We start from the raw sequence: 13,627 nt of genomic DNA, 5'->3' as shown, positions 1-13,627 counted from the left end.
CGGTTTGAATTCGGTTTGACAAATAATATAAACCAAAGTCCGAACTTTCACCCCTAGTTATTTGTGGTATTGTATTTGTATGCTTTCATTGTATGATGCTTAAAATGTAATAATAATTTTGTTGAAGGCTCTTAGATGTGATGCTTTTTATTTTTTCTGTAAATAGCTTAAGCCTGATGATGATCTAGAAAGACCAGGTTTGAAGATTGATGATGCAAGTGTATAGATATTTGGAAATCAAGTAGCTAATTTGCCTTTATACTTTTGTTAAGAAAACATTATACTAGCATGTACACATTAGTTTTTTGTACTTGAGCTACATTATGGGAAATTAAATTATGGATAGACTTAAATAAAAAATTTCTCGATGTAAGTGTAAAGAAAGTCTTACGCAATCATGAAACGATTGCCCAAATTTCTTGATCGATATTTATTTTATACATTTTATTCTAGTATATGTGAAGAGGAATTTGGGGGTATTAAAGAGATCAAATTTTATTTTATTTAGTCATTTTCACCTGATTCAGATCAAAATAAGAAACAAAATAAATTAATTTTAATTCTTTAGTTTGGTATTGTCATTAATACCACAATACCAGTAACTAAAACCAAATAAAGTTTTGTTGGTATAATACAATACCATGTTGGTCTGCTATCAATTCCATAATTTAACAATCACACTCATTATAAACGAATTCCTAAATAAGTTACAACTTTAATAGTAGTACGTGACTAATAAGCGTTGATGTCCATTATGCAGACGTTTCGGAATAATGTCACAAAACTTGTGATATAAAGAAACCAAAAAGAGGATGCCAATGAAATTACGAATTCTAAACTAGTAGATAGGGATCCACATTCACGCTCAATGAACAAACATGTAACACAAAATGTATCACGTGTTATAGAACGATTATCATTCAAACCCAAATCATAATTATCTATCCATATAATATCTGCATTTGCACCTAAATCTATGCTCCCTCTATTTTAAAATAAATGTCCCAATCAAACTAAGCATATATATGATAACACAAAACTTTGATAAAAGATATCTTTGATAATCAGTAAATATAAATTGAAGAAAATTGATATCTAGAAACTATATATTAAGGCGGTTCTAACAAGTACCTATAAATTATATTTTTTTTCTTCTTATATATGAATCACTAACATTGGTAAAGGTGAATTTTGTGAATAGCGCAAAAAATGTCAATTGGGACATTTATTTTGAAACCAAGAGTTTATCATTTTTCACACCATTATATTATTATGCATACATTACACATTATGCTTTCTCAATTACTAAAAATTAATACATTATGCTTTCTTAAAGCTCAAAATCAATATGTTAAAATACTTTGATTACATATTTATACCAACATACAACAAATGTATACCTTTTCATTCGTAAAACCAACTTCATACCAACAAACATCAATTGTAGACCAACACTGAACATCAAGTCAATCGAATTTTAATTCGTTACACAATTTTACCTTCACAATTAGATCTCCACAAAAGAAGAATATAATTGTTCAATTTATCGATGATCAACATTGAGCATCAAGTCAATCGCAGTTTAATTCGTTACCCATTTTTATCTTCACAATTAGATCTCCACAAAAGAAGAATATATAAATATATAATTGTTCAATTTGATCTCCACAAAAGAAGAATATAATTATTCAATTCACAATTAGATCTCCACAAAAGAAGAATATAATTGTTCTATTCAAAATTAGAACTCCACAAAAGAAGAATATAATTGTTCAATTCACAATTAGATCTCCACAAAAGAAGAATATAATTGTTCTATTCAAAATTAGATCTCCACAAAAGAAGAATATAATTCTAGTAAGCACATATACATAATTTCACCTCAACTACAACATTTTAGCTTCTGCTAATCAAGTTGATTTCATCAATAATGTGAGTTTTTTTTGGGTTTCTTTAATTTATTTTAATTAATTGGGTTTTGTTTGTATTTGATTTTTAAATTACCCCATTTTGTTGGGTTTTTATTTATTATTATTTTTAAACAATGCCTGTACTAAACCCTAAACAATGTCTGTATTAATTTGTATGGGTTTTATCTGAGGTTTAAGCATACTACTTCACCATAACCCTAAAAACACTGCCTTTGTCACTTTGAAGAAATCAGACACGCTCTTTGCCTTATCTTGACCTCCTTCTCCTCCTCATCTTTAACCCTTATATATTTTTCTTTCTCCATCACTAATATGGAGCGAAAAGATTACACGGAACGTGTCTTTGCGCATTTGAAAAAAACATGTGTTCATATAATGTGTAGAACTGAAGGTGAACCAACTGTAGGATTTGGGAGTGGAAATGCCATTTTGGGGTATAATAATCCCGTAATGGTATTAACCTGCGGTCACAATGTAGAAGATTTTTTTAAGAAAAATCAGAGAGTTTGGTTTGAAGTTTCTTTTGTTGATGAGGAGGATTATAAACCAGCATATTTGATTAGTAATAGTAATATGGCTGAAAAAGAAATGGCTTTGCTTGTGGTCAAAGATAACAAATGTAGGAAACATTTTGTTGATCACGACACTGTTTCGTGTACGACCGGCATCATATCCCGACCCCTAGTAGATGGAGAATCCTATGGAAAACAAGAAATTGCTGCCCTTGTTGAGTACACCGTTGGTTCCGGAGAGGGATCGCCAGGGGCCGCAGTTGTAGATATGGAGGGTAAGCCTTTGGCTGTCCACATATCGTCTATCTCAGCTATCAGAGCCGTTTTTGACATTTTGGAGGCCCAGGGAAAAATGATACTTAAAAAATCATTTATTTATATAATTGTTAAATAGTTATATAATTTGTTAAGTATTTTTCTCCCTTTCTATAATTGCACCATCTGGACATTTCCGTTCACACTTCTCTTTTGACCTTCTTTTGTGATTTATCCGTTAGAAAAAAATATAATTAAATATCATATTTTTATATTTACTTAAATTAATAACTAGTAATCATCAATAAATAATAACCAATCAATAATCTATCAGTATTTATTTCAATAACTATATACTTAATGACACACTAAAAAAATTCGTGTTGATTCTTGGTGTGATAATGCACCATTCTTTTTTTGCCTTTTTTGTCATTCTCGTACGGAAAATATTTGTGTAAAATAGAAATGCATATACAGATGATTAGTAAAAGAAAAGTCTAATATAGTAAAATAATGAAAAGAATAACCACAATAAGTCGAACTTTAGGTGATCTTCCAATATTAAGTCAACTTTAATAAATTAAAAAAAAAGTCTAACATTGATGTCTATAATCCATAAATAATTTAAGTACTAGATTTGACTTGTGACCAGTCAAACAAGTCATTAATTGACATTTACTATAATTAACTCTCATTAAATAAGAATTGACTTAATTAAGAACAAAATATAGCTTAATATTAATTTTAAATACTAAAAATTATTTTTAATTTTAATTGTAATAAATAATTTTTTAAAAATATTGGGGTGTCGGGTTTGGTGTGGAGGACTGGGTGGTCATAGGTTCGTGCCGACTAGGGTGGGTGGGAGTTGTGTGGGTTCGATCGATCGGCTAGGTTAGGGCTAGGTGGGAGTTCGCCGCATAAGTGTGGTTTGAGAGTAAGGGCTTGGGTTTGGATGGGAGTTCGCCAAATAAATGGGGTTCGGGAGTTAGAATTAGGGTTTGGGTGGGTGTTCGCTGGGCTGGTTAGGACACTAGGGTGTAAAGTCAAAATGTATTTAATAAAAGGAACATATGGAATATTAAAGCAACTCCAATGGTAAGCTAATTAGCAAATTAGCTTTGAAGGCCACGTAAGATTTTAAAGCTATTTTTTTTGTAGGTAGTTTGTACCCTGACTACTAGCTTGTGGTGTTTGCCAGAAAGAAGAAAAATCTGTCATGCATGTGTTAAAAGATCACTAGTAGAAAAAACATAAATGAGCACCGCAAAATGCGCACCAGTTTTTTAAAACCGGTGCGAAAAAAATAGGCGGAATTGAGGGAAAGAGTAATCGCACTGGTTCAAACCAAACCGGTGCAAAAATGAGTTAATCGCATCGGTTCGAACTGGTGCGAATGTTAATGTAAATAAAAAAACCGGTCTTTATCTTCTTTCTTTCTCTTTCTGTCTTCTTTCTTTCTCTTTCCTCGATCTCTCCTCCTCTCTCATCTGCCTCTCTCTCGTCTACAACAATGGAGGCTCTTTCCTCAAACTCCCTCTCTCTCCTTTGATCTCCTTCTCCATAACTGCCGCTTTCCCTTTCCTTTTCTCTTTCCTTCTCCATAACTGCGTCGCAAGCAACACCGCTCTCCTTCTCCTTCTCAGTCCGAAATCGGCGTCATTAGAACCAAGCACAACCACCATCGCCACCGCCGTCAATTTGAACCAAATAAAACAACAACAACAAACTTGAATCAATTATCGATTCACAAATCACAAATTCGAGGTTAAGGTTTCTGGGTTCTTTAGCTTTGCATTTTGGTCCAATTATTCATGTTAAATGCCTTGATTTTTTTGGATTTAATTTATGATTGAGATTATATGTATGTTAGTTTCATTTAAAACATGTAAAGTAGTCATACTATTTGAGGTTAGGGTTTCTGGATTTATTCGAAAATCCAAGTAATCATCTTTTGTTTTTAAATTTCTGGGTTTTGATTATTTATCTTAACTTCTGAATTTTTTTTTCTAAATTTTTCATTTTCATTTTGAATTAATTTGATTTTTTTTTCCTGGGGTCTTGAAGGAAGAGAATGTTTGCTGGGAGTAGTAGCAAAAATAGTGCGTCGTTCAAAGACCCTGATGTAATTGAAATTCCGCGTCCTACTACTTGGAAATCGAAGACAAAAAAGCAAAATTCGGTGAAATTCTTGAACTATTTTGTTTTAAAATCTTGTTAATTTGAATTGAATTATGTGGGTTGTTCAATTTTTATCTGATTTTTTCTGGGTTTGAGTTGGGTAATTGGGATTGTTATTTTATCAATGTAGAAATTGATACTGTGGTTCGAGGAGGTTTTATTGTAATCATACATTTACTTCAAAGAATTCCATTTATTTTATGGCCTTGAGTATTAAATAAACTTAAATAATAGTAATCGACACGTGATTTTGTCATGAATACTGTAATTTATACAAGTATCATATTAGGAAATGCATTAATGCTTTTATTTTGGTCCTTAAATTCTGCAGTACTGCAATGCTCTCTATTTCTATCTTATTAAAATGCTTTTCTTAATTTTACCTAACATTTGGATTTTTTAAAATGGTTTTTCAGGCTGACATGCATGTAAGATAGAAAATTTTGCCACTTCTGGTTTCATGGCAAGAAGCATCTAGTGGTCTTGGTGGAAATTATGGTCTTGTGATGAACTGAGGGTAAGCTCATTCAGCTTATGTTTTTGAGTGCTTGGGCACTCATAGATATTATAAACTCCCATTCAGGTAGTTATGGGACTCCATCCCTTGTCAGAATTGTGTCGTAGTCCTAAATGAGTACTACATGGAAAGCACGTTGAATTTGAGCTTTTTGATATCTGTGCTTGTATTATGAAGCTTCTCAATTCTCATCTCACTCCTACTGTTCTGTTAGTGAATCAAGAGTCTTCTACTTGAAGATGAAGGGAGATTATATCATTGTTATATGGCTGACTGTAAATCTGGTGATGGAAGGAAACTGTTGCTGAAGATACTATGAATTCTTACAAAGTTGCTCATCAGGTTTGTGTGTTTTCTTTTAGTTTTCTTTATTTTATTTTGTTGTGCTGTTTTTAGGGTTTAGATGTTCGATTTTGCGGAGATCTGTCTGAATTTATTTTGACCTAAAAGATTTAATTCGATTTGTATTTGTTATTTTGAATTATTTTTTTCTCTGATTTTGCTGCTCTATTTACTGAGATTCGAGCTAACAATTGCTAAATGAGTGCTTAATGCTGTTTGTTTTAGTTACTAAAGTAACAAAACATAGTATATTGGTGGAATGACTGAGATTTGATACTTGAATATGCATATATTGGATGTATTTTGAATAATTAAGAAAATTCATGCAGTTTTATAGGAGTATTTGGATGTATACTACGATTCTTGCAATTTAATAGGAGTTTGGATGTATTTTGGATATTTGAGTATATTTCTGCAGTTTTAATACGAATATTTGGATTTTATTTTGGATATTTGAGAACATTCCTGTAGTTTAATAGAAATATTGAGGTGTTGTGGATAGATATGTGTCGGTAGAATATTGTAGTTGAAATGAATCACGATGAGAATGTTGGTGAGAAGAATACTTTGTTACTGCGCTTATAAAACTATTTTGTTATGTTAGGACGCAGACAGCTACAGAACTTGCTGTTGTAGTTGCCGTGAGTCCCTTAACTGATGCAGCTGCTGCTTCGTGAGTTTTAACTGTTTCTTAGACATTCTAAGCAATGCTTTCCATCAAAATCACTAATTTGTGGAACTTATGAATAAACACGAACTTAATTACTTGTATGTAGAGGGGACGCAAATGTCTATGGCTAGGTTGCATCTAATTTAGTTACGAGAAGCAATTTGGAGAGCATCATTCAGCAAATTCTTGATATGGGTGGAGGAAGTTGGGACAGGGTTACTGTTGTTCGTGCTTTGCATGCTGCTTATAACAACCCTGAGAGGGCTGTCGAATATTTGTACTCTATATGTCTATATACTACTGATTCGTCTTTCATGCTCCCCCCTCCCACTTTAATGCATAAACGAGCATACACTGTGCTTGCTCCACTCTAAAATTCTTGCAAAGATGTTAAGGTTCAGGATTATCTTTGTAAATCCATCTTGTTACTGCATTTGACTTTAATAGTGCCTCTTATTTAGTTCTTTTGATAAAGAATGTTCTGCTTCGGCAGTGCCATCAATTGGACTCTGTTATGATTAATTTACTTGTAATCACCCACAATGGGAGTGCCAAGAGCTTCAGCACAGTGGACTCGCAGCTACAGGTGTTTATTGTGATATGTTGTTGCAATGTGTTTTGTTTTTTTTTTTAATTTAATTTTATGTTTTTGGACGAAAGTTATAATATTACAGTCTTTTTTAATGAAAATATGTAACTATATATATATATGTTAGTGTTCCTATATCAATTTAAGTGAAAAAAAAGAATTTTTTTTTTTTTGGGGCATTAAGGGCACCGGTTTTGAATCGAACCGGTGCCAAAAGTTTTTATTTTTTATTTTTTTGGGCCATTATTTGCACCGGTTGAACAGAACCGATGCCAAAAGTTTTTTATTTTTATTTTTTTGGGCCATTATTCGCACCGGTTTGAACAGAACCGGTGCGAATAACACGTTATTAGCAACGGTTTTGAACCGGTGGTAAAGTGTTTTTTTTTGGCACCCCTCAAATCTACACCGGTTCAAAACCGGTGCTATATGGGGGTTTTTGAAACGGTGCCCTTTTATACAATTGCGTAGTTCACATTTCACATGACACAATTAATTTATCATAATGGTCACGACAAAAGAGTCATCTAACCACATTTTTTTTGAGGAAAACTCATCCTAACCACATTTAAGACATGATAATTTGTAATTGACTTATGTCACCATACTTTCCTTTCGTTTATTGTAAATTCAATTTAATTAATGTAATTTCAGCCGTTTTCAAAATTAAATTTTTTTTTTTTTAAATTAGAAACAAATTATACAAGCTTTGGTGTGGTGAAGATAGTATTTGAGAAATGGAAGTGTAAAGATAAACTAATAATCCGTACTTTTTAAAAACAGGTTTACTCTAAACCCTTATAAGGTCTGCCCTGCCCCATAGTTAGACGATCGTATAAAGACTCAGTCCATTTAATTATTAGACGGATCTAACCCATTAATAACTGTGGCGGGTCATGGGTCATGGCTTTTAATAGGGATCCAAGGCCAGTGGCGTCACCAGGATTTTCGAAGTGTGGGTTCGAAACTTCGGAAATTTAAAATCGTAATTAACAAAGGAATAAAAATATAATAATTAAATATTCAGTACATAAATGAATAAATGATAAATTCAATAATCAATATGACAATATCAAATTATCAATGAAATAGAATATCAGAAATAAAATAATAAATCATTATAAATTAAATAGAAATTATACTATTATACGACATTACGGCTCAAATACTCATTACTCAAATATACAGTCACAACTCACAAGCAGTCAAGCAAAACTTCAATTTCAGGAGGATTTTTCCCCAAATCGGCTAATCAAAACCACTACTCAGTATTTAATCAGCTAACCATATTTAAAAAATCATTTGGGACTAATAAATTATGAAGACTAATTAAAACTATCGTAATTAAAGATTTACAGTCAATTAGTAAACGAAATCCAGAAGGCAGAAAATGAAATAGCAAATGAAATCCAGAAGGCAGAAAACGAAATAGCATATGAAATTCAACAATGTGACAAAAAAAAATCCCCAAATTGAGAACTTGAGAAGTAAATAAGCAAATTATAACCAATCTTCATTAAACTAGCAATATTTCAAATTCATGTAAATCAAATTCCTTAATGCTAATATACAATTATTACTATTTACGATAAAATCTTGCCTGAATTCATAAAAACTTGCTCTGATTAGTTAAATGATCAACAAGAGAGGCTTAGCTAAGAGGACGGAAGATGAAGGAGTACCAGTCATTAAAGCTTCTTCGAGGTTCTGACTCTCGAATCGCTTCCGAACAACATACTTGCTAGTCTCAGCAACCAAATCAGCCACAACTGCAATATCAAAGCACATAAACATACATAAAATCAATCAAACTAGAAAACCTAGAAAATTCCAGACAAAAAGCGGAAAAATCAATTGAAACTCATTGAATTATAAACAAATAAATTCATATTTAACCTCGTTGGGAGACAAAATTTGTAATGTATATTAGCATATGAATTTAAAGTATTCAACGATTTAGCAAAAAAAATCCCCAAATTGAGAAGTAAATTACATTTGCAAAAAAAAATCCCAAATTCACTTACCTACATACACGGCTGTAACGGTGGGTCTGCTGGCTGCTGCACCGTGTTCTGCTGCGCCGGGAAGAGAAGGAGGAGGAACGGGAAGAGAAGGAGGAAGAAGTTAGGGTTTTGCAATTTGGGGGAATGAGGAAGAGGAAAGCTGGGAAGGTAAGCTCAGGAAACAAAAAAAAAAGTGTGAGTTATGGGTTTTGAACCCACAAACTCTTGTGTGATGGGAGGTAAAAATAACCACTGGGCTACAGCTTTACTTGTTGCCATATAATACACAAATATTCTATTTAAACCTATTTTGATTTATTTTTTTTTTTAAAAAAAAGTTTTTATTTTTTTTCAAAAAATCAGTGGGTTCAATGAACCCACTTGAACCCACCCTAGTTCCGCCCCTGTCCAAGGCGTCCAAGCCATTGAATTGCTCTATTGAAGCGCATTCAACGTTCTCCATTGAAGCGCAGTTACCGTTCTCTGTTTTCAGTATCCATGTGCCAGCCCTTCCTTTACTCATACTGAGTTCACCTGCCACAAACAAAGGTCTTTGCAATGTACTTGGGAATTTAGTCTAGTTCTATTAACAGTAGCTTGTTGAAGAAGACTCGTCAGTTAGTTAGGGACAAGGCAGAAGGATACGAAGAAATTATGAGAGTTTTGGTGATGGATTTGTTAGCTTTAGAGTGTTTCAGGTCATTCAAATGTTTGACTATCTACCGCTTTATTTCTGTTGTTGTTCAAGTTTATCAATCAATATAATGTATTATTATGTTATTCATCTCCACTAATTCTGCCCAGCAACTCCAGCTGTCAGTTTATACCCTCGTACACAGTTTTATGTTCTGTTAGTTTTTACTCAGTGTTACATATGAATTTGTCTGTGTAATTTGGTGAACAAAATGATGCTTAGTTTTATTGCGCTGTAGCGTTTTCTTATTTTCCTTCATAGCACCCTTTGCATGCTATCTGCTTCTTTTTTGTCCTGTTTATTTTGATTTGCGATAATAATTAAATATTTCATCAAACAAACATATAGATATAGAGGGGAGGTGAGGTGTCTGCTGTTCTGTCTGTACCTCTGACTAAATGAAGCCGATGTATTAATCAAGATACCTATATTTAAAGAAGTGAACTGCTATTCGTCGTTCGCAAATTACAGGGTCACCCTCGCATTTTTATGTATATTGACTATTTTGCCCTTGAGTGTTTTATTTCCATATAAGGCTCCACCATGACTCACTTTAGCTTGTAAGAAATTAAATATTATTCCCGACCCCCCACTTGTCTTTAAAAAATCCCGACCCACAAAAAAACCCGAGACCACCATTGTACGGTAATTCCGACCAATTTTTAAAATCCCGAGTGTGGAAGTTGGGGCCCACTATTGACGATGAGCGACGACAACTTTAGTACGCCGGAGCAGTCGTCGGAAGAATCTGTAAGTCGTAGTTTTTAAATTTTTTTTTTCAGGACTTCCGCCCATTTTTTCCGGATCCCAGGGGAAGATCCGGCTAAAAAATCCGGAAGATCCTCCTAGGATCCGGAAATTCTAGGCGGATCCCAACATACGCCTGGAATTTCCAGATCCCAGGAGGATCTTCCGGATTTTTTAGGCGGATCTTCCCCTAGGATCCGGAAATAATGGGCGGAAGTCCCTAAATTCGATTTTTTTTTTATTCTTTCACAATTCATAATATTATTTTTGCTGATTTTTTTTGTGAGTGTTATTATATTGTGTTAGTTATTATTATTATTAATTATGTTATTATTATTATTATTATTGTTATTATTATTGTTATTGTTGTTGTTAGTATGATTATTATTATTATCGATTTTTATATTTTTATTTTTATTATTATTATTTTTGTTACTATTATTATTGTTATTATTCTTATTATTAATAATATTGTTACTGTTGTTGTTAGCATGATTATTGTTATTGTAATTATTATCACTATTGTTGTTATTGTTATTTATATTATTATTATTATTATTATTATTATTATTATTATTATTTTTGTTATTATAGTTTTTATTATTATTATTATTATTATTATTATTATTATTGTTATTAATAAACATATTATTATTAAATTTATAATACTAATATTTGCCTCATTTGTTTGGTTTATTGTTAAAGGATTCGGAGGTTGAGGACGGCGGTGACGGTGTGAATTATAGTGCAAATTTCGTGACAGACAAGGTTTTTCGAACGTTTGATGAAGCAGTTAGTTGGGCGGATGCTGTTGCAATAAATCTGGGATTTATTTTGGTGAAATCGTCTTTCAACAGACAGAGGGATGGTCGGCCATATCGATATTTAAGATGTGATCGGGGACGCAGGAGTAAGCCGAGAGATCTTGAGAACGCAATAAGGAAGGACACGAAAACCAAAGCCAATGGTTGTCCTTTCTACATCAAGATATCTTACAATTTTGTCAACGACTGTTGGTTTATCACAGTGAAAAATGATGTAATTGGGACCCACAACCATCCAATGATTGCGTATCCAGAGGGCCATCGTAAAATAAGCGGGTTAAGCCCGGAAGCGAAGCAGGTTGTGCGTAACATGACCAAGTCTAAGGTAGCACCATGTAACATCATGGCGACTATTGCCGAGCAATTTCCTCAGGATCATCCAAACATCAGACACATCTACAACTGCCGAAATGACTTCAGAATCGAGATGTCAGATGGGAGAGGAGTTGTTCAGCAGTTTCTACATTTGGCTAGACAGAGTCAGTATGTCTACTGGGTATTGTCTGATGATCAAGGCGTTTTACAGCACGCCTTCATGGCGCATCCAGTCATGGTAGACATCCTACGGACGTACCCGTATGTGATCGGTATGGATTCCACATACAAGACCAACCGATACGGAATGCCGTTCTTTGAGATAGTTGGTGTGACACCGACAAATCAAAATTTCCTCGTCGGTTACGTCTTCATGTGCAACGAGTGCACGACCAGCTATCAATGGGTTTTGCAGAGATTGAGAGACTTGATCGGGTTTGATAAGGAACCGTCGGTTTTCTTGACTGATCGTGAGCTGGGGCTAGTTGCGGCATTGAGGGAAGTGTTTCCAGGGACCTCACACTTACTTTTTCGATGGCATATTAACAAAGATGTTGAGGCTCGTGTCACTGATATGTTCAAAAGAAAAAAGGTCGGTGCGACATTCAAAAACGGGAGATGGAAACGTGTGATGGACGCTGCAACCGAGGAGGATTATGAGGCTGCTGTAGAGATGATGAAACTGAAATGGGCAAGTTATCCAACGGTGATAGAGTATGTTGAGAGGACTTGGCTTTGTCATAAAATGAAGTTTGTGACATTTTGGACAAACCAAGTTCTTCATTTTGGCAACACAAGCACATGTAGAGTTGAGAGCCAGCATTCGGCCGTCAAGATGTGGTTTGATTCTTCGACAGGTTCGTTTTTTGGTTGTTGTATTTATGTTTGTTGTGAATAATAACGTTTTTTTTGGTAATGTGCAGGTTCTTTGGATACCGTATGGGCCCGAGTTCATTGTCACATTGGTAATCAGATCATCGCTATTCGCAATGATTTGGAGGCACGTGAAACAAGTTCGTGTCTGGCTGCCATCTCTCAAAAAAAGCAGAAATCAGGGGCCAGTCAAATCGCCGGAACATGATCCCGGGTAAGTGAGATAGACCACTGCCATCAATCAGTTCCAGGTGCTCCTGCGGAAGACGAGCGCGCCAGTTACCCAACTCAGTACACAACTGTGTCCTGCTCAAACACCGCAGAACATTTCTCTCCTGGCCACCCCATAGATATGCAACCACGTGACCCCCAAAACTAGGAATGACAGTACCATCCTCAGGCCCACCTGGCATCGGCCCCCGAACCACCCATGACTCAGACGAGCTGGTAGAACCTTCACCTGGTTCACTACTACTACCATATCTCCCATGGTCACCCCTATACACAACACGGTAATCCTGAGGGTCGTACTCTGAATCTCGACTAGCATGACTAGCTCGCTCATCGTCGTCCTCTTCGTCAGATACAGAAACTCTACCCGACGAGTACATGGGGGCGCTCATGTCTGACTGATGCTCCCCCGACCAAGTACGAGCAGACCCGTACTGCTGCTCACGGTGAAACGGTGCCTCCGAAGGTCCTGCACCACCTAACTCCCTCCTAACTGATGCATTCAAACGTCTCGATCTTGCATGTCGAGCGCCCGAACCCTCAATCTGCATTAAATAAGTAGAATATATAATTTCATTAATAGTTACACACACAACTACGATATCAACCTTGAATCGTTAATATTCCAATTCAAAAATAATAGCAACAATACATAACAATTACAATAAATGAAAAAACAAATTAAATAAACATAACAACATTACATAACAAAAACAATAAATGAAAACAAAAAATAAATAAACATAACAACAATAAAAAAAATAAACATCACAACAATACATAACAATAACAATAAATGAAAAAAAAAAATTAAATAAACATAACAATAATACATAACAATAACTATAAATGAAAAATAAAGTAAATAAACATAATAATAACAACAATACATAAAACATAACAACAATACGTAACAATAACAATAAATGGAAAAAATAATAAA

At 34.2% G+C, this 13,627-nt stretch overlaps 2 protein-coding genes across 2 annotated transcripts; both read left to right on the top strand.

The window, feature by feature from the left end:
- Positions 1 to 10,396: 10,396 nt before the first annotated feature.
- Positions 10,397 to 12,021, top strand: LOC110687034 (protein FAR1-RELATED SEQUENCE 5-like). The gene is made up of 3 exons (XM_021863666.1): positions 10,397 to 10,444; positions 11,147 to 11,909; positions 11,996 to 12,021. The coding sequence occupies exons 1-3, from the start codon at positions 10,397 to 10,399 to the stop codon at positions 12,019 to 12,021; spliced, it is 837 nt and encodes a 278-aa protein (XP_021719358.1).
- Positions 12,022 to 12,183: 162 nt separating this feature from the next.
- LOC110687029 lies at positions 12,184 to 13,380 on the top strand. The gene is made up of 2 exons (XM_021863660.1): positions 12,184 to 12,437; positions 12,504 to 13,380. Exons 1-2 carry the CDS (start codon positions 12,212 to 12,214, stop codon positions 12,659 to 12,661), a joined length of 384 nt encoding a protein of 127 aa, XP_021719352.1. The 5' UTR covers positions 12,184 to 12,211; the 3' UTR covers positions 12,662 to 13,380.
- Positions 13,381 to 13,627: the final 247 nt, after the last annotated feature.

This window comes from Chenopodium quinoa, unplaced genomic scaffold (assembly GCF_001683475.1).
Source record: "Chenopodium quinoa cultivar QQ74 unplaced genomic scaffold, ASM168347v1, whole genome shotgun sequence".
Taxonomy (NCBI): Eukaryota; Viridiplantae; Streptophyta; class Magnoliopsida; order Caryophyllales; family Amaranthaceae; genus Chenopodium; species Chenopodium quinoa.
This window is presented reverse-complemented; position numbering and strand designations above follow the sequence as displayed.